The sequence below is a fragment of the Lepisma saccharinum genome, unplaced genomic scaffold, assembly GCF_977018435.1.
Source record: "Lepisma saccharinum unplaced genomic scaffold, izLepSacc3.1 HAP1_SCAFFOLD_508, whole genome shotgun sequence".
In the NCBI taxonomy this organism is placed as follows: Eukaryota; Metazoa; Arthropoda; class Insecta; order Zygentoma; family Lepismatidae; genus Lepisma; species Lepisma saccharinum.
In genome coordinates, this window is record NW_028143193.1 from 108,654 (window position 1) to 131,714 (window position 23,061).

At 37.4% G+C, this 23,061-nt stretch overlaps 1 protein-coding gene across 1 annotated transcript in view; it reads left to right on the forward strand.

Annotated features, from left to right (window-relative positions):
- The first annotated feature begins 722 nt into the window (after positions 1-722).
- The window catches only part of LOC145982974 (uncharacterized), a 32,959-nt gene continuing 10,620 nt past the window's right edge, over positions 723-23,061 (forward strand). Inside the window, exons 1-2 of the mRNA XM_083116254.1 lie at positions 723-793; positions 21,878-22,312. Coding sequence (XP_082972380.1) covers positions 21,906-22,312 — 407 coding nt within the window. The 5' untranslated portion in view covers positions 723-793; positions 21,878-21,905. The remainder of the gene's footprint in view (positions 794-21,877; positions 22,313-23,061) is intronic.

Below are 23,061 nucleotides of genomic sequence, written 5' to 3' on the forward strand. Positions count from 1 at the left end.
TTTTGATTTTCTAAGAATTTCGGCGGGCTGCAGCCCCTTAAGCCCCCCTGCGTACACCAGTGCTTGCCACACTCATCTAGCCTACGCTCCCATCAAATTTATCATTTCATCATTCATTTTTATTGTTGCGGTTACCCTAAAAACGTAGAAAAGCGACGTCATATAACAACAGCGACAGCGACATCCTATGTATACTAGATATATAAAATATAATGAACAAATTATTAATAACAAACATCTGTGAAAATTTGAAGGTATGAAGGATAATAAGTATTGGTGTGGTAGCGAAATATTTAATACGTAAAATTGTATTTATTTACCCATACGCAACTTCAGATTTCAATGTAGCGGTTATATAAGAGGATAGCCGTGATTACTTTTTGTTTGATTTGTATAACGCCATTTATTGTAATTGCGTGCTGTAAACTTCTTCATATTATTGCCTAGGTCTTATTCCTTGCGTTTTGCTTATTATTCTACTGCAAATGGTTGATTGACCCAAGATATGGACAATTAAAAATGAGAATATTTCCCGTAAGCTTCCATTGCTACGCGAGCCTCGTCACTTGACAGATCCCCTTGGTTACGTCAGAGCTCGTTGCGGCTTCTGGCCAATGGGAGAGCTCCGTGTCTCGGAATGCTCTTCCTAAAATACTTCTATATTCCTTGGCAAGAGCTCTCGTGCAACGGTCACACATTTATATCGAAAAAAGATGATTAACCGGCAAAATTCAATGAACGATGCGTGAAAACACTTCCCCGAACTTCCACAAGTATAAAGAAACTGCATTCGGTAAGTACTTTCTCCTGTAAATTTGAAGAAATCCGTTTGTCCGATACGAGAAATTTACCAGAGAATTTATTACACTTAAATATATCCAATGAATACGGAAATACTCTCTCTTCGTGTTAAAAGTTTACTACACATTTACATGCGTATTACAAGCGAATCAATGGCAATGTATCACCCCGGAACATTTTTCAACTTGGGATAACATTTTTTTTTTCAATGAAAAAAGCGTTATTCTTAACATTATAAGTATTTATTGGTCGTTGCTAATTGGTGGGCAAATCTTGACTCACATTGTCTATCGTCAGCTGATATGCATTGTTACTAAACTTATGAACCGATAAATGTCGCACAAACTATTCACGAAAGGTTTTTAAGCGAAAATTGATCCACAAACCATTCACGGAAGGTTAGGTTAGGTTCAGTTAGGTTAGGCAAACATAGAAAATTGAACTGGAAAAAAAACGCTTACACGTCATCTTGTAAAACTACCGCGTAGTTGCTACACTAACACTTATTAACCGAAAAATGATGGTTTTTAGGCTAAAATTGATCCACAAATCATTCACGGAAGGTTAGGTTAGGTTCAGTTAGGTTAGGCAAACATAGAAAATTAAATTGAAAAAAAAAAAAAACGCTCACACGTCATCTTCGTCATCTTGTAAAACTACCGCGTGGTTGCTACACTGACAGGGGGATACATAATCGAACGCACGGAACATTTGATTCACGTAGTCGACGGTAATGATGGCATGAGCTATCGTGCAACGGAGATACATGAATGTCGAAAATTACATTATTTACCGGCCGAATAAGTTGCACGAATGGAAAAACACTATTCCCAGCTTCCAAAAGTCCACTGGAACTCAATTCCGTAAGTACTTTCCCTTCTTTTCTCCTGTAAATTTGAAGAAATGTGTTTTCGCTATATCTGACTGTTACCAATAATAGTAACATTCAAGGCATTTATTTTTAACATGAATACGTGTTATAACTTTAACATTATTCAACTAAAAACAAATGTTTGATTAAAGGAGCGCTCCCCCGCGGGTGTCCTTCGGAAACACAACAGCCAAATTGTGTTTATGTGCTTCTAAAAACAATAAACAGTAAGAGGAATAATTCTACAATGCAAGCAGTATGTACATACAAGAAAAAATATACAGTAAGACCACTTCATTCTCACTATTCAAATGTTTATTACTCAATTCTGGAATACATGCTAATATTACTTACAATTGATAGCTGGCAGTTGAGTATTTTTATGTTCCTGAAGGTAAATCACATGTTTTATTGCAAGCAAATAAATGGAAAATCCCTCCCGCTATCCCTCTCACTGGGTTGCAACACTTCACAGTTGTATCGCTGTCGCGCTTTTCTACTTATTTAATTAGATTAGAGATTGATTGATTGATTTATGCACAGTAAGGCTAATCGGGTGAAATTTGACATCAGAAGGTGAATCATAGCCGCTGTAAATTTGGTAAAACTGTCAAAGCCGGAAATCGGATTTCTTCAAATTTACAGGAGAAAGTACTTACGGAATTGAGTTTCTGTGTAATTTCGGAAGGTCGTAGAAGTGTTTTCAGTACCAGTTTCATAGATCGGAGACACATTAAAATCAGATACTTTGTGTTTTGCATGGTTCGTACTTACCAATTGTGTATTGCGGAACATAGTTCAAGGTGCCATTATGCTTTTTACATTAAAACAAACACTTTTTCTACTGAAAAAACGCATTTATCTAAGTGCTACCGAACTCACGTAACGGTGCGATATCGCTTACTTTGTGAATGATATACTTTGAGAAAATACCTCAACTAACGTTGGGAACCTTGGAGAAACTCATTTCCGTAAGTTGTTTCTTCTGTAAAAATGAAGAAATGTGTCTCGTATGTATGAAACTGTTACCGAAAATAATTTTTGTTTGAAATTTTTGAGTCCAAATTTCCAACGGATTCCTGGCTCCGCCCTTGGGGTAATTGACCTACCGCCCCCAACTGCTAACACGGCTCCGCCTCCCCTCTGCTCCGGCTCCCCAGCTTTATCCCTGTTAGAGACATGTTAGAAATTGGCCGGAGTCACCCTGCCCCCAAATGAGTCCCAAACTCTTAAATTTGAAGAAATCCGTTAAATCACACAAAACACCTTCTAGATGTTAAACAATGCTACAGGAACTTATTGCCGTAAGTAGTTTCTTCTGTAAAAATGAAGAAATCTGTCCGGGGAATATCAGATTAGTACCGTTGTTTTTTTCAACATAAATAACTTTTTTCGAGTCGAAACAGTGTTCATTACTTGAAGAAAGGTTCACATTTTGTGTGACAATGATTTCCAAAATTCTACAATAATTAGTCTTTGTGCTAGATGAAATCATAAAACAACCGATACCGGAAAAACATTTTTCATTGTATTTACGCTATTGGAACCTAACCTAACAGGCCTAACCTAACCTTGTTGGGTGACCTGGGGTAAATATTGGACAAAAATCAAACTTTTACCACAGCTCCCACATTTATTAACTTTTCTAGCTAGTACTTTTTTGGTAATTACTATTTGATATATCTGTCGGGTACCATTGTTGAAATTTATTAATTCCTTCCAGGAGTAGAAACAAAAATAAAACTGTGTCCAAAAATTACCCCACCCTTGGGGTAATTGTTGGACACAGTGGGGTAAATATTGGACCTTAGTTATCAATGTGTTCTGCACTTCTGCACAGTACAGAGATGAGCCATAGGGGGTAAATGCTGGACAACGGTGTGTACTATAGGTGCTGTGTTTGAGGTAATTATTGAACAGCACATGACTTCTGTAAAAAATGTATAACAGTGAAATCTAATAAAAATTAGCAACTTTTTGTTTTCCAGGCAACCTTTTAATAATTTCTAGCATATTGGTTACGTGCGTATTACTCGCTATCTATAAACAAAAATACGTTAAAAGTATTAAATTTCGTCTACTTACATAAGTGAGTATATATTCGTTTTAAACTACGTTTTGGAAGCTTTCCTGCTTCCTTCTTCAGGTGGTCGTATTTTAGGCTCGGAACATCAAGCCACATTGGAGAAGTGTCATATGAGGATACTAGGTATGCGTGGGTAGACAGAATTAAATACTTTTAACGTATTTTTGTTAATAATTTGTGCTTTGTTCAAGTACAAACATTGAACAAATGGTGCTTTTAATCACACAAACTATAACAAGTTAATTTAAGCATATTGAGGTGCTGTCTGTCACCAAACTACAACTAACTAACTAAACTGATTGGTACTAATCTGATATTCCCCGGACAGATTTCTTCATTTTTACAGAAGAAACTACTTATGGTAATAAGTTCCTGTAGCATTGTCTAACATCTGGAAGGTGTTTTGTGTGATGTGGGAATGTTTCATAGCGGAAATTTAACCATTGACGCATAGCCCTACGAACCATATCTGTTAAGGTTAGGTTAGGTAGGGTCACGTATAGGTTACAATAGTTAAAAATTGGTTTAAAAAAAAATAGCCCCACACACCATTCTCGCATAGCCCCACGAACCATTGACACATAACCCCACGAACCATTGACACATAGCCCCACAAACCATTTCAGTTACAAAAACACTTTTTTTAAAAAAAATTGCAACTACTTTCATCAAAAAACGTGAATGCACCTTCAAGAATGTTCCGTGAAGCAGATGGGTAAGTACGAATGTCAAAAATTCACAAAACGAAAAAGTTATAGGTGTCCGGGGACTATAAGATTTTTACCAACTGATTAGAACTAAATACGGTTATACCTAAAAACTAAATACATAACTTTTCAAAACTTCAAACTTTTTAGACAGCTTCTTTGTTCAAGTAGGCCTACAAACATTGCACAAATGTATTTTAATCAAACACACTGCAACAAAGCATATTGAGATGCTATAGGCTTACACTAAGTTGTCACTTTCCACATCATCTTCAATCATTACACGATCAGACTGGGGAGTAGGGAATATTTGAAGACTAAAATTGGTAAACACTGTGAGTGCCACAATAATTCAAACACAGTTTTCCACGTTAAACTGTGAAATGTGCCATGCTTTATAATGTGGTAAACGTGAAATGTGACTGGTAGCCCTCTAAGTAGTTCAAAGGACGTGTAAAGAGGTCACTAGTGTGCACGTTCTTAAGGGCTGATGTGCTGAATGATGCAATTTCCCAACACTTTTACTTTTGACACTTACAATGTTTACCACTTTTAGTTCTCATTTCGTTCCTGAGTCTAGAGATACTTCAATTTTGATTTGGTGTTTTAAGTCAACTTTATGCACAGTAAGACTAATCGTGACTGGACCTACAGTTTAAAGTGGGATCCGAACCACTATGTGTCTCCACCGGCTATCGAACCTGGTACCCCTTGATTAGAAGGCTACCACTGCACCATCGGGGAGGCACTAGAGATACTTTGAAACATTGACCTTACTTCATCATTACAAGTTATTTGAAATGGATTAACTGATACAGTTTGCACAGGACCATAAAACACATACAGTGTTTTCACAATTTCACTCTGTGGTTTGCGCTGACCACCAGTACCTGTTGCAGTCCAATAATCAAGCTGTCCAATAATTACCCCATAGCATGTCCACCAATTACTCGCTGTGTCTAATAATTACCTCATAACTAAACATGCATGTCATACTGTTACTGTTCATCCTACAATGGTGTTTTTCAGCACAAACCACCTTCATACACATATCCAAGACTGGGCATTACAAAATTCAAGATCAAGTAAAATAAAACAAATACAGTAGAGCGTCGATTATCCGAAGTAATTGGGGGACATGGGTGTTCGGAAAACTGGTTTGTTCGGATAATCGAACTGTACATGTTTATTTGCCAAAAAGAAGTACTGTACAGTAAATTTATTCATAAAAACAGGCATCTCTTTAAGTATTACAAAGTAACGTACAAAGGCAACTTTAGTAGGAATATATAGTATGTGGTACAGTTTATTAAACAAAAATATGTACATATTACATACGCATTTTGCATGAACAATACATACACCGACAGAAGTGTGCTGATTGTTGAAACACAGCGACTGGCGGCTTGGCCGGTCAGCAGCGCCTTATGAAGGCCCCATTAGAAGCAATGTTCCGCCAGCGGTGGCTCAGTGCGGCGACTACTGTGGGAAACTTGGTTTGGGAGTGAGGGGGATGATGGACGGTAGGGTGGGAGAGTAACAGGTGCGAGCGAGTACACAGTTCGGTTAAGCGGTCGTTCGGTTGACCGACGTTCGGATAATCGACGCTCTACTGTATATACACAATTTTGTATCATGTGAAAATAAGTTAAAACCATTTTTTTAAAGTACTTTGGGTTATTAATATATTTTTTGAGAAAACGTACTAATATCATCCCAATAATTAATCAGAGCATTGCTGGATATGCAATTAACAAATGTTAATTGGTTAGATGTAATAAATTATGATACAACATGGTTTTTGGTCCCTGTCCATAATTTACCCCGATTTTCTGTGTCCAATAATTACCCCAGGTCACCGTAGGCATTCCTCGTCTGAAATAATAAAAGAAACTGTGCGTAAACCATATGGACGCGAAGGAATGGAGAAATTGGCCGAGAAATGCATTGCTTTTAGTAGCAGGAAAAACATTTTTTATGCGCAAAAATAAAATATAGTATTCGGAAAAATAACACCGGAAAATGGAAGCAGAATGTACGTACTTTCAGGGTATATAACTTTTGTTTGCGTATGTAGAGGAAAAAAGCAGCCCATGTTCTGCAGTGAGACCAAACATTTTCCAGTTACGATAGTTTTCTCTCAAGTAAATTTTTCAAAATGGTATATCCTTTGTTACAATGTATGTATCCCTTTCTACATCAAATCAGGAATGAGCCATACAGATCAGCTAGTTTTGCTATATGTTACGCGGTTAAATTGAGGTTTTGCTGATGTTTTGATTCAAAATGTATTTTTAAAGAAGTGTTGAAGAGGAGTAGCAATTTAACACTTTTATTACAAGAGCATAATAGAGTTAATGTTTAGCATAATCACAAGAAGCTAATGATAGATTTTGAATGAGATTACACCTACTACTGTTCAACTTTTTACAACTACTAGATAACATCCAAAGGGCTTTTTCCTATCCTGACATACATCCTATGTAAGGTTACCAGACATCCGGTTTTTCCCGCATATATCCAACGTATTTAGCCTTATGTCCGGCATCCGGCAGGCATTTGAAAAATATCATAAATGTCCTATATTTTGAACGTCACATAATATTATGTAGGCCACGGTGTCTCAGTCGGTAACGCGTCTGACTACCATGCTCAAAGTCACGGTGTTCGATCCCCGGCCGGTTCAAATCCGGGAACTTTTCTAATGTTGGAAGCGGCCCTGGTGCCCACCCAGCGTCGAATGACACGGGTACCTGGGGGAATCCCTGGGGGGTAAAGGCGGTCAGGGGCATGACGCTTATCACATCACCCCTACTCATGACCTGATCAAGGAAGTGTGGGGCGTTACCCCCACACCTCCTATACACCTTCATGGCATGGTGCTGAGCACAGGGGAACACTACCTTTTTTTTTTACATAATATTAATTAGGAAAATACGTACATGTTTCGTTGAACAATGGGAAATCATGCAAGTTACAAGTCCATTGTCCAAAATGAAAATAAAAGTTTGTCCTGCTAGAGAACACACAAGAAAATGGAAGCAACTAATGAACAAAGTTTTGGGTCTTCATTCTGATGTTACTGTTCAGTGCCTGAGTAGAATTTCTAGCCTTCGGGTTTATACTGATGGAACAAAGTGTTTCCCATTCTTATTCAATATTTTGATTGCAAAGCAGGGGTATAGAGAACAGAGTTATTCAGGGTGTCTACCAGTCAAGAAAGCCATGAAAGTCAAGAAGAAGTAAAGAAATCAACAAGTAGGTCAAGACGTTAATAAAAATCAGGAAATTATACTTGCAGTCAAGAATTTTTACTATCACAATCACTGACTGGTTGATTTACGTAGTTTAATTTACTTCACATTTCTGCCCCTTTGGCTAATTGCGAAGATGAGGATGAATGGTAGTGAGATAAGATGGATGAAGAAATAATCACATACACATAAGGACGACAACACAAGCCCAACATAAGATTATTCTGGCTGTGAATCCAGGTGCCAGAACGTCGCTAGTCTGCCAAATGCAGTCCAGGATGCATTAATAGATAAAGCAAGTCTAATTCTTTTGTAAAATACAGCTTCAGTTTTAATCTTAACAGCCCATTTGGTAGGGGCTTTTCATTAAATATCATAGATATGTATTTTCTTATTTGCTAATTTCCAACTTTTCCTAAGGAGGGATCGAATCAATAAATGTTAACTAAAACAAAAAAAAAAGGGTCGAGAAACGTCCTGGTAAAGACAAGAATTTTAGATTTGATATTTTGGTAGATATCCTGTAATTAAACTAAAAATACCATTTCAAACTATGGTAATTGCTGAATATTTGTTAGCCATTACAGGTCATAATGCAAATGTGAGAGACTACTTTCACTACCATCAGCACAGTGGACTCACGAGAGATTTTTTTCCACATCTGTAAAAAGTTTGGTCTCATCAATATATTTTGACTAAACCTGCAATTTTGAGAAAATTTTCTCTTCTGAGAAGTACCAGTTAAAACATGTAGTAGAAGTACATTGTTTAGTAGGTAAGACTTTACTTTACGTCCTTTTCCTAAGGAATATGTGTCATATCTCGTTGGAAAGCTTATTGTATAAGGAATTCAATAACGTAAATCCCAAAGCGAGGAAAAATTATCTGGAGGAGGAAATCGATAAAAAATGATGTTGTCCGGATATGCATAATTGAACGTACTGAGGAAATTCGATGATGAAGCACATATTTAGGGGTGAAATGAGTGCTAATGGAACCTAACCTAACAGGTCTAACCTAACCTTGTAGGCATACCTCTTCCCCGTGAATGGTTCGTGGGGCTATCTTGAATGGTTTGTGGGGCTACCCATGCATCATTTTTGGAGCTAACGTGAATTGTTTGTGGGGCTACCTGTTCATGGTGTTTGGGGCTAACGTGAATGGTTTGTGGTGCTATCGTGAATGGTTCATGGGGCTATCCGTGAATGGTTTGTGGGGCTACCTGTGAATGTTTAGTGGGGCTATCGTGAACAGAAAGTGTAAAAAAAAAATGTGTACTTACCCGAAGACATGCTGGCTGTCTGCAAGCACGGTTTTGAACGATGCACTAAATTTTTACTGGGGATAAATTTATTTTACACTATCTACAAGTTTTTGGAACCTGTTCTTTTTCATGCACCATACACACACACAACACACTGAGAACGCAAAGAAGCAATCACCACACAGAACGCAAACGAGCAAAGCACACACGTTCACAATGCTTACAGAAAGACGAGCCTGCAGTGTTGTTAACTCTCATCAGTTGCCACCATATGGCAATAAGGACGTAAAGTAGAGTCTAGCCGTTTACTATATTACAGTACCTTTAAGAATTCGTTATGAATTCATTTTTTAAAACTCAAAAAGTGACATTTTTAAATGACTTTTTTATCATGTTCTGTAGAAATATGTTATTTATTGTGAATGTTTTGTGTACTACATTTTGGGACAACATGTTCTACATTTCCCTTATAGCGATCTGGTAACCCTAGTCCTACATGTACAGTTGTGTATCCTAGAACATAGGAAGAAGCCCTGGGATAAAGATTGAAATCTGATTTATTATGTTCAAACAGAGACTCTTGAATTAGGCTATATTGCATATGAGTGCTTATGTGTAGCTGAACGTTCTTTCTTTGTCTTTGATCTTAGCAGAGGTGCACAGTTCTGCTGCATTTTTAAGCCATGTAATATTACCATGCTAACATCAGTCATGTGTTTGGTGTACAGTTATCCCCCATGTGCCTAAACATGTAACAAGAAAAGTATCAATGCGGCGAAAGACAGAGCACACTGCAGTTAGTGAGGAAGTGAGAACACGTAGCTATGTTAGGGTGTACTGATTTTCTCAAGACCGTCCTTTTTTTTTTTTTTGAGGAGCCTGGCCTGTGTTCTACTATGCTACTCCAAAAAACAAATATGTCCTATTTCTAAAAAATATCCTGCAAAACATCCAGACGAATTGTTTACCTCTTTGAAACTGTTAGTGCCTTCTAAATTAATAGTATTGTTAGTTTGCATAGAAATACTTGTAGATTTAAAAATTTTTAAGTTTGCTTCGCTCGCACATTTTGTCTTGCTGTAAAGCTTATATTTATTGCGTAGAAGGGGTCCATCATGGAATCCTCCACCCTCGATTTCGCTAGGGATTTTTTTTTTTTTGGATGATTGTGTGTTGCAAATTGTGAAAAACAAAATTCTCGAGCACGGAAACAAATATTTATGAGTGTACAGCCATTTAAAGTGCAGATACAGCCATTTAAAGTTGCGAGGTGGAAGTCTACTTGTAGCCATGTCAATTTCATACCAGCAACCCGCCAGCCACCCGCACCTGTACCGATGAATATATAACAATCGCTTTGGCTCCATCACTTTTTTCAGAACTAAACAAGAGAATTTCATAAAAATAGCACCCCGATTTCGGGCTCAACCCCTAGGATAATTAACCTACTGTTACCGTGGCCCCGCCTCTGCTATGCTCCGGCTACCTGCCTTTTTCTATAGAGTCCCTTTAAAGACATGTATATTACGTAGGTAAGGAATTTTAACATTACAAAAATGTAAGTTTCGTAGCACGTAGATCTCTAAAAATTTCCTTCCTCACTATTTAAAATCTTCCTTTCTTAGAAGAAACTTTATTTTTGACAAAGAAATGTGCTACAAATGAAGGGTGGAGGATTTCACGACACAGCCCTTAGAAGCAGATATTGCATGCAGTCTGTTCATGATATAACATCAAAGGTACTGAGTGGTGACTAAAAGTATATGCAGGGGCATTTTGAAAGTTGGAAATAGCCCAATATTGGTGATTTGCATGTTTGCATAGATGAGATGATTACTGCAGCTGCGGCAAAAGAAATATATTCTCAGTATTCATTAATATTTTAATATTATTTCACAATGCATGATGTTTTATGGTAACTACTGGCGTTCTTCCATTGCATTGTTTTCTTAAAAGACAATAAACACGCAATATTATTTATTTGTGTAAAACAATACACTGTCCCAGGGGTGCCTATCCCCCCAAGGCCCATGATGCACCCCCCCCCCCCCCCCGTTTATGCCGAATTAATTACTCAATTTTTATTTTTTTTTGAGACAAAATTTGTGGAAAAATGGAATACAAGAGGTGCAACCACGAATTTTGTCTCGTGGGCGCAAGTACCAGGATAGACATACCAATAATAATAATAATAACATTAATAATGGCTTTATTATTATTATTACTGCTACTACCAGTAGTAGTAGTAGTAGTAACAAAGATGTTATTATCCTCATAAATTGTGCAAAGGGGGGTAGAAGTCTGTGCAAAAGCATTTGTTTGGAACAAACGATATGAAACATTTTTCAAAACCGTCAATTTCACATTAGCTAATAATGGAAAACAAGCACAAAAACTGTATTTTTGAATGGCAGAAAATGAATGATAAATGCATTCCGAAGATACATGTCTAACTTTCACGGACAACATGTGCTTTACACATATGCGACATAAAATAGAAAATACATATTCAACAAGCTAACACTAAATTGTGTACGTATTGAAAGTTTATTCAATACAAATATACTACACATATTATTTAAATACATTACATTACAGAAATGAAGCAGAATGCGAGCGAAGTGAGTAAGAAAACTTTTAGATCCAATTTTTTGCAATTGAAAACAATACTGATTTAATTTGGTGCAAATAATTTCACTGGACGCAATGGCATTCTCTCTTTTACAACTATTTTTAGATCAGTCAGCTCCCATGGCCGACTCTCTCCGCTCCTAGCTAAAGCTCTGAACTTGACGAAAACTAGAAAAGTAGATAATGCAAGCGAAGCAAGCAAGAAAATTTTACAAAATGTATTTTTATTTGCGTAGAATTTGAAATCGAAGGGTAATTGCTCCTCTGTGCTCCCCTGCAGATGCCCTTGGCCAGGCACGTATCCAGGAATTCCTTTCGGGGGGGCTCAACACCATTTTTTTAAGGGGTAAAGTAAGAACCTCACAATTGTATGTTCAAGACCAGTGGTGGCAATTGTGTTCCAAAACGATGGGGGGGGGGGGGGAAGGTGTTTCAAGGAAAGTTTACTTTCTCTTGGTAGCCAAGGCTTAACATTAAGAGGCCATAATGTTGAGTGAGGAAAAAAAATAAAAAATGGGGAGCAACTATCCCTTAAATCGTTGCCACTGTAAGGCTATCATTTTAATCAGAACGTGAAATCGGAACATTTTTTACCACTCGACTCCTCTGTTTCCATGCATTAACATTGTGTGCCGGAACCATCTCAGTATGTGTGTTTGTCCATTTCTTCTCATCAGGCATAAAAACATCTATGGTGTCTTTGAGTGTTTTTACGAAGCTGTTACACATGCATGGGATGGACAATCCACTCGACAACGTGAGATTCCAATTGTGGGCTGCGAACTGGACGCAGACAGCTCTCGAATATTTCTCTCTGATTCGAGCCTGAACTCCACTAACGTGTCTTGTCCTCCCATGTTTTCAGCTCTTATAAAAGCCGAAACCCACCAAATTGTGCAGATTCAGACCTTAGCACTCACATGTGTTCAATAATGCCTGTCACAGCTTCCGCTGTCTTGTCATATATCTGCACGAAACAAAGGAAGTCTTCTCGAATACAGGTGGATCACGAAACAATTAATGCACAGTGAAAACCCTTCCGTTCCCAACACATCTAATGTTTCGTCTCCCAGTATGATCAAATGCTTCCTCATTTATCTCCAGTGACGTGCCCAAGGGAGGGTTGGTGAGGTAATAACCCCATCTGACCCAGTATTCCTTTTTTTAAAAAAAAGAAAAAAAAGAGGAACGTCGAAGTCAGGAAAAAAATGGCAAAATCAGGACTGACCACCAAAAATAGTATGCGTAACCCCTCTTCCTTCCGAAAATCCTGGGCACGCCTCTCTTTATCGACACATTTTTTAAAATCAACTCACCAGAAGTTTTTATCATCGTATTGGAGATTGAAGTAAGATGCGTTCTTCCCGCAGGTTTGGATATGATCCTTTAGAATGCTGTCGTCTCCCTGCCTTCACACCTAACCTTAACAAGGCCCTAATTTTCCATCCTTGTGACTTGGATTTTCAAGACTTAAGGTTTCAAACCGAAGGGACACGTGATACATGTCGATTTGAATGGGCCAACCAACAGCAACATTTCACACCATAGCTACACAAAAGGCCGCACAAACCTGATCTTCAGGCGACACAGTGTGAAATCTCCCTTATTAGGCCACTGTCATGGTCACCTCGAAGTAGTAGCTCTTGTTGACCACAGAAAAAAATATCCTCAACCGGTGATAATGCTCCTCAGTTTTCTTCTCTCTCCTATATTTTGTGTGCTTGTTCACTATACAGGCAACACCTTACGATTTGATATACACATGACATGTACTATGTAGACATTTTATCGAAAAATCTGTTGAAGTCAAGGATGGCTCAGTTGGTAGAGCCCTGATTTGGGTCCTGGTAGAGCCTTCAATTTCCACCTAAAATGTCTACATATGCAACATCTTCTTGCTTTCTCTTCTCGTCATTCATAAAATTTTCGGCAGTCTCTTTATGGTAGTTAAGTGTTTGAATGTGTTTTGAACCCAGTAGGCTTAAACAAAAGTATTTTTATACCATGAAATTCTCGGACTGCATATACGAAATTTTGTTCTGGCAAAACTAAATCATCACTCAAAACTTTGATTTTCAGTTGATCTATGCAGTTTATTTCTGTTTTAATAAACCACCCCAATATCCGGTATTGCTGAAATAATCACTTTAGAGAGAGAGAGAGAGAGAGAGAGAGAGGCCTTGATCTCTTCGGCCCTCGAACCGAACTAGCATTACACTGAGGCCCCGGAAGTTCTGCTGTCGTCAATGTCTTCATTTTCGAATCACTATATCTTATAAAGCAACCAGAGGACGCTGACTGATCTGATCACCAATCGACTGTATGAATTGTCACACTTACCTCTGAAATCTCATTAACCGATTCTTTGTACAGATCAACCGAAAAATTGAATCCGGGTATTGATATCCTCATTATATGCTAGAACGTTCCGCAGATAAAACGATTCGTTAATATTGCCATTAGTTGACTCCTTCTCTCATTCAAGAACGTACCCTCTCCCACCTTCCAGAGATTAGAAATTGAATCGCCCTACGTGTGGTGCTATCTTTCTTGTGTAGCTACCAAATGCTGACAAGTCTCTACATAGTGCTCAAGTGCGCTGCGACAACACCGAAAGCGCAAGAAAAGTTTATGTGCAATATTATCAACAACAGGGTTAAGAAAATTCTTCGTCTTGCCTCGATAATTGTCTATCTCCTTAAATCATCGTCACATTATTCAAAAAGCCAAAAACCTAATTTTATCTAGTGTAAAATAAAAAAAAAAATCCTGGGGGGGGCTCGAGCCACCTCAACCCCAGCTTGGATACGTGCTATTAACAATAACAGGGTTATAGAACATTCTCCGTCTTGTCTCGATAATTATTTCTCCCAAATTATCATCACGTTATTCAAGAAGCCAAAATCCTAATTTTATCTAGTGTAAACAGAAAAAAATTCCTGAAGGGGGGCTCGAGCCTTCTGATTCCCACCTTGGATACATGCTATTGACAATAGCAGTGTTATAGAACACTCTCCGTCTTGTCTCGATAATTATTTCTCTCAGATTTATAAATGTATTATCTTCACATTATTCAAGACGCCAAAAATCTAATTTTATCTAGTGTAAATTGAAACATTTCCCGAGGGGGGGGGGCTCGAGGCACCTCATCCCCACCTTAGATACGTGGTATTAACAATAACAAGGGTATAAAACATGCTCCGTCTTGCCTCGATAATTATTTCTCTCCTTACATTATTTTCACATTATTTAAGAAGCCAAAAACCTAATTTTATCTAACGTAAACTGAAAAATTTGCTTGGGAGAGGGTCGAGCCCCCTGTGCCCCATCTTGGATACGTGCTATTATCAATAACAGGGTTACGGAACATTCTCCGTCTTGCCTCGATAATTATTTCTCTCCTTAAATGATTGTAACATTATTTTATTTCACACAAGAAACAAAAAACCTCATTTTATCTAGTGTAAATCTAAAACTTTCGGGGGGGGGGGGCTCGAGCCCCCTAAGCCTCCCCTCTGGATATGTGCCTGCCCTTGGCCGTCAAAGTTTGTCCCCTTGCTACCCTAGAATTGACTTCCGTCGAAGGTTGTGGGGGGGGAATCCCCCTGTTTTTGCAACACGGTGTAATACAGACATATTTAAGCAATATATGTTTACTTTAGATACTTTAGCTTTAGGCTCACTGCCATTGGTAGTCAACCTTATTCTGCACAGTTTGTCTGCTTGACTAACCTTGTATTAATGCGAATACCATGCCCCCCTCCATCCAAACCGATTCTAAAGGCATAAGAGGTAGTGTTTCATTTCAAACCTATCACCGCGTTCATCCACAGGTAGGTAGAAAAACTATACATAATGACCAAAACTAAAAATCAATAACAAGTCAATCAAACAATACGATCCCCCCATTTTTGTGTGAAGATATGTAGAATGGGTATAAAATTTTGTCCCCCCCCAAAAAATTCCATGATGCAGGCGTGTCATGAAACCCCCCTGTGGGCACCCCTGCACTGGCCATTGTTGAGAATAAAAAGAAATTGGCAGCAGAAAGCGTTTTGCTGTACGGCCGTTATATGGCACAGCTTTCGTTGCTTTCATCCCGCACCCTTCCCCACTTAGTCTGGCCCCGCCCACAAGCTTTCCCCTCTGCGCGTTGCTACTCCAGACATTCCAGAAAAGTTGTATAGTATGCCTCTGTGGCCACCACAATAGACCAAAGTGAATGAGAAAATGTAGTATTTACAAGTATTACAGTCCTTACAACTATGCAAAGTTTCATTGAAAATTGGCTGATATTCTGAAAGGTAAAACAAATACATTTTCAATTCTCACTTGTTAATAATAGTGAAAATGGAAGTAGGCGGTGGCGTAAATAACAACCCTCCAACCCCCATGGTGCAAAGGGGGTGGGGGTGCATTAAGAATGATAAATTAAGAAAGTTTTCCTTTTGGAGTTAAGATATATTTTAAAATATTTTTTTGCCCCTAGAAACAGAAACAGAAAATGTTAATTACTAGAAAAGTATAAAGTGAACTATCAGATTAGACGAAATACTTCATTTGCAAGTAGTTTAAATCATGTGGTCATTGCAAGAGGTGCAACAAGTGAAATTTTGACTTTGTGAATCCCAATATTGGTTTGTATTTACAGCTTCAATTTTTATCATCCAAACCAAGTAAAACACAACTACCTTTCTGGAAAGATGGGTGATATTTCACCTCCGATTATTATTACACTGGCACTAAGCCAGACAGAAAATAGAGAGATTTTGTTTATGTTATTCATCTTTATTAGATGCTATTTATTGTGAACCATGCAGGTTGTTTCCTGATAGGTTTGAATGGTGTAACAGCAAAATTAATGATTTGTAAAAATAAACAAAACAAAAAATATATTCTTATAAAAGTTAATATCAAAAATAATCAAACAATCAAAGAACAGGAAATATTCCGAACTGACATCTTGAATGCATTATGTATGATATAGAGCCTGCAAAAATCATAAATATGTAAAATATGTTCTAATAATGTTGCAACAAAGTATGGATAAGAAGTGTAAAACCATTAAAAGAATTTTAGATGTATTAATAACATTATCTACTTGTAATTTGGCTCTGCTGGGACATTGAGAAGTTGTGACAAATGTACAAAGTACTTCTGCAATATTTTCTCAACATCATAGACTTGTTAGCGAGGTACGACTTACTTCTTAAAACTCGTGTAAAGTTTGTCTGTTGTCTTAACCTTTCGTGCCAGTTTTTGCATGGTATACATTCACATTCGAATGTACCTAATACAGATAAACGTAGGTGTGTATTAATATTTTTAAAAAAGTGAGCTTTTTTTTAAATGAATGTAACTGAAGGTAAAGGTGAGGGTGGGGGGCAGAATGTGTTAGTTACGCTCCTGCAAATAGGTAATGTCTAATGAATAGAATATGTAAAATGTTAAAAATGTGTCTGTTGGTCAGAGAAGTATTTCCTGAGTTTAATGTAACAGCATATATTCCATATGGCCCCTGAGTCCTTCTACCAATAATATCACAACTTTAACCAACAAGAAAAATATGCTTGAAAAACTTCAAATTAGGAAAAGGCCATTATCATGCCACTTGGACCAGAAGGAATATATACCAAGATACACTGTACTCAGCCTGTGTAAGTTGTGTTCATCTCGGTTCCAAGTCAGCAAGGCCCTGCCCCTGCACAGCTGAGTTACCTTGCAAATGATGAGGCTCATTTTAGTTACCTGACATTACCCAAACACAACTTGACGCCATTAACAGAATCTAGCATCCATATTATTTCTAATTACAATACATAAACCTTTACAATGATCCAGGCCAAAGGTTGACACATACAGAGTGCCTGAAAATCTTCACCTGTACTTGAATTTCCAAGTACAGTTCATTAAAAATAAATAGCAAGTACAGCATGTGCTTCGTTGTGTTTTCTGCATCATCTGAATTGGAATAGCTGACCTCAAGAGTGTAGTAGTTAGCACATCACGCTACAATGCCAGGGGTCCTCGATTCGAATCCTGGCCTGGGCATGAATGCGAGTGTCCATTCATCAATTCATCATATCATAACTTATCCCCATCTTCACAAATTAGCCAAAAGTAGCATAAAAGCAAAGTGTAATGAAGCAAATCAATCAATCAATTAAATCAAATTCAAAAAGATACCATTATAAAATGTTGCACTGTTGGTAGTCAAATTTTGAAATCTGCAGTGGTAGCATAAAACTATGAGCCCAAAAAATATTAAATTTGGCTGTTTTCGTCCTCTTGATAGGTACTATGAATAAACGAAGAATCTTAAAAATCTGAATCCTAAAGGTTCAAAAATATTTTTTTATTGGTTGATTTGACATGGAATGACCCTTATGTAGTAAACAGATATGCATCATGCTGTTTGATATGAAGTAGGTTGACGCTACACTTTATTGAACAACCCACGTACAAACCCATTTTTTAAAATTTCTTTATAATAGCTATTTACAGGGTACACATTCAGAAGATAGTACTGAATTTGAACCCAAATCTAGATGATTGGAAGGATTACTTCCTTCTAGCAATTTTTATATTCTTTATGTTTGTTTGGAAGATTAAGAATGGTGTCTCAGATCAGAGTTTAATTTCAGATAGTTTTATTTTCCATTATTCTGTGAAATCAGAAGGTACAAATAATATTGAAGTAGACAAGGTGAATTTATTTAAATCAGGTTGATCTATATAACGATTTAAATCACATGATTTTTAAAAAAAAAAATCACTTCAAATACTTTGTAGTAATGTACATAAGGATTTTGTAGATATCAGAATCACTTTTCGCCGTTTCCTACCTCTGGCTGGGTCGGCATAGAAGTCAAGCTTCTCCATTTTTTCCTGGTCTTCCACAACTCCTCTCTTTCCACGGCGTTCCAATCTTGTCCTATTCTTCTAACTCTGTCCGCTATCTGCTCTTTCCACTGACATCTTGGTGTCGCCCTTGGCCTTATTCCCACTCCTTGTACATGGTAAGCTCTTATTGGTCGTCTTTCTGCATCCATCTTCTTCATGTGTCCGAACCATCTCATCTGTGCCTGATCTATCTTGTCCTGAAGCTTCACCACACCCACTGTCTGTGGGATCTCCTCATTCTATCCCTTCTAGTCTTCCCCAAACTCCTTAAAAATTTCCTCTTCACTGCCTGCATCTTTCTTTTGTTTCTCTATTACTTCCTGTATTATTTTCTCTAATATTTTCTCATACACCTTTACTAAGTGGCACTAAGTATTATTTCTCTGTAGTTTATACATTCCTTTCTGTCACCCTTCTTGAATATGAGAACTATTAGTCCCTTTGTCCAATCTCTTGGCATTTCTCTCTCTTGCCACACTGCTTTCAATGCTCTATCCAGCCACTGCACACCAATCACTCCTGCTCCTAGTATCATTTCCACTGGTGCTTGATCTACTCTAGGTGCTCTACCTCTCGTCAGAGCTTCCTCCACTTCTTTTTATGTGAGATTCATTTTTCATTCCGGTTTTCTTTTTCCTTCATGTTTCATTTCCTTTTTTCACGTTCAGCAATTTCTCAAAATGATATGTCCACATTCTCCTTATTTCTTCATCCTTTTCTACAATGTTTCCCTTTTATCCCTTACCCCCCTTTCTCTCGCTAATCCATACAATACTTTCTTGTTCCCATCTGCATCTTCTTCTAGCACTTTGGCCCATTCTTCCATCTACTTTCTGCTTTCCTCCTTTACTACTGTTCTTGCCTCTTTCTTGTCTTCCACGTTCTCTTTTCGTTCATTTTGTGATTTAAATTTAAACCATTTTCTACATGCATCATTTTTGTTTTCCACTACCTCTCTACTTCTTCCATTCCACCATGGTGTTTCTTTCTTCTTTCATTTCTTCTTTCATTTCTTGCTTGTCCTACCACATACCTTTTCAGCTGCCTCTATTAATTCTGGTTTAAATCTTGTACATTGTTTCTACCCCTTTGGGTTCATCTCTTGGCACTTTTGTTCGCAATATTTCTTGATATTTCTCTTTTATCATGTTATCCTTCAATTTCCACACTCTTATCCGTGTCTCTTGTTCCTTCCGTCTATTTTTTTCCATCTCCTCACATCTCCTACTAGTAGTAATCATTTAATGGTGTTTATTAGGCTCTAAAAAAGGAAAAGAATGGAAACAAAATATATGTACTGATGGTGGGAAGCTCATAGAAAAGGAAATGTAAATGCACTTACATTTCTCTTGATTTAAATTTCAATAAATTTTTGAGCAAAAATAGCAAACATTTTCTGTAGAAAAATATACTAATTATGTTAAACTGGAAATACTGTCATTATCATTAAATTGTAAATAAACATGGCAGGTGATATTTTTCAAACTATGATTTAAAAAATGCCCAGATTCAGCTACAAAGACTATAAATACGAGGGTGGCTATTTATATTTTGAGCCTAACAATAAAAAAACAGCAATTTGGCATTGAAAACTGCTTTATTGTTTTTCGAAATATTCTCCTTTATGGTCAATACACTTTTGCATTCGTTCGAACCATTTGTCAAAGCAGTTTTTCCAATCTTCTTGAGACACCTCCATAATATGGTTTTTGAACGCATCAACGGCGTCTTCCGCTGACGAAAATCGTTGTCCACGCAATTTATTCTTGACATTCGGGAACAAGAAGAAGACATTAGGTGCCAAATCAGGACTGTATGGCAGATGACCCATCAATTCGATTTTTTGACTGTTCATAAAGTCGGTTGTTAGACGAGATGTGTGACAGCTGGCATTGTCTTGATGAAGAATGATCCGACAGCATTTTTTTGTTATCTGTATTTGACCGAAGACCTCTGGCAAACAAATTGTTGTGTACCATTCAGAGTTGACCGTTCTACGTTCCTCTAAAGGCACAGTTGCCACATGACCAGTTTTCCCGAAAAAACAGGCGACCATTTGTTTCGATGTGCTTCGAGCGCAAACAACTTTTGTTTGATTGGGTTCATCTTGAAACACCCATACAGTCGACTGCTGTTTACGTTCCAGCTCATATGCATATATCCATGATTCGTCACCTGTTACAATCTTATATACGTCTTTTGAAGCACCACGATCGTATTTATTGAGCATTTGTTTGCACCAATTGACGCGAACGTCTCTTTGAGTTTTTGTCAAATTGTGTGGGATCCAACGAGAACATACCTTTCTCACAGCTAAATGATCATGTAATATTTTATAGGCCTATATGCTGGTGGAACTAATGCCTATGGTTGCCTCAATCTCACAGTATGTCACATGACGATCTTGCAGTATTAGGTTTTGCACAGCATCAATGTTTTCTTGAACAACAACTGATTTTGGACGACCTTCGCGAATCTCGTCGGTGAGGGAATGGCGGCCACGATTAAATTCGTTATACCAGCGTTTCACAGTGGCAAAGGATGGGGCTTCATCGCCAAATGTGGAAGTAAGTTGATCGATGCACTCTTGTCTTGATAATCCACGTCGAAAATCGTAAAAAATCATCGCATGAAAATGTTCACGAGTTAATTCCATTTTATTGTTGTCGCGCAATCTCCAAGGCAACATAAACAATAGAAATCAAGCTATTGACAAAACATTTGAAGTACGTTATGGTCAATAATGCCAGACGATTCCGTGCAAACGTCAAATCACGCCTAACTTCAATCAGTGTTGCCAAGGCTCAAAATATAAATAGTGACCCTCGTATATCTTAAGTTACAATTATAGAGTACATCCAGGATGTTTCACTTTCACTGGAAGAATATTCACTGAATTTATTAGAGTATCATTAACAAACTTAACAAACATTTCCATAGTAGGTTCATATATACAGTATCAGAAACAGAAAAATGTGTATTTACATATATTTTTTTATTGTCTTAATCAAACTGTTTAAATATTTTACAGGGCTGTTTACTAGATAAAGCCTTGCTATATAAAAAACATATATTTTAATGTATGGTGCCACAAGCCATGCAAGCAATTTCAAATGGGGTTTTAAAAAAAAAATGATTTGAATAAAAAAAACAAAGTATTTTTTATATAAAAATAATGATTTTAATCCACCCTCGAAGTAGATGATAAACAGTGAAAGCAATCCATGAATGTGATGCATATTTCTAAAATCCTCAGCTTGATTGCCAGTTGACATCTTCTCTTTCAAAAGTGTGTGTGTTATTGTAATTTGTCTTCACTTTCAACACCATCTGAAGTTTGTGTGTAAAATATCTTTTCAGATTTCAAGTGTCACCCTCATCATCGCAGATGGAGTCTGTCGCTTTGCCCTCACTACTGAAGCTAGATCCTGACCTCATGACGTGTTCAATAAAGAGTGAGTCCCAAGATATTCCTCCTCGTGAAGAGTCAAATGAAAACACTTGGCAGCCATCTTTATCATCAGTTAATAAATCTGAACCAAAAGAGGAACAAATGAAAATTGATGAACCAGGGAATGTTGCTGGTAGCTACTTTCACATATATTTGCACTCTAATGCTGGAATGAGTGAATTTTTGCCAGAGGATAGTAAGGATTTGGATACGAGTGACGATATTGCACATTATGGTGCTGTTGCATTCAAAAGTAATGAGAGTGACAAAGTTAAAGTAGATTCTGAAGATGTGAAGAGTGAATTCCTAGTTGAAGATGACTGTCTAACTGCAGAGACAGAAAGGTGAGTGCATGCAGTATTTTCAAATGAATACCATAATACTTTCATCAGGGGTAGAAAAATACAGGGCACCCAGTTGCCATAGTGTCTGAAAATTTTCACCAGGCACTTGAATTTTCAAATTCAGTTCTAAAAGAAATATATATTTTTACAATATCTTGAGTTCTTATGGAAATTTCCATTACCTTCTCTTTTTTTTTTTAAAAAAAATAACGAGTACAGTGTTCTTTTTTTAATGTTTATATGTTATCTGTATCACATGTAAAATTATATCAGAATAATAAACATGTCATTATAAATTTTGCACTCTTGATTGGGCCATATATCTGAATATATTGCATTGATATTCATGCTGTTCCTCGTAGAATCTTCTTTAGGAAGACCACTCCGGCAAAGGAATTAATTACTTTCAATCCAATATAGTAATAATTAATAAATTAAATGTGTTAAGATTATACCGGGTGGTCCAAAAGTCCCGGAATGGTCATAAATCGTGAGAAATACACATTGAATCGGAAAACGAAAAAATACGTGTTTAATAAGTGAAAGAAAGCTATTCAATGATATCACACTTGATTCCCCACCCCTCCCCCTTGGGGGTGGGGGTGGGGGCATCTGTGAAATTTGAAATGGAAGCCCCCATTTTGTATTGTAGAATCGGATTCTACGTAAGAAAATAACCGGGTTTCTGTACTACATTTTGCGTAACCCAGGAACAACGACGTGGACGTAGTAGTATTTTGTTCCAATCA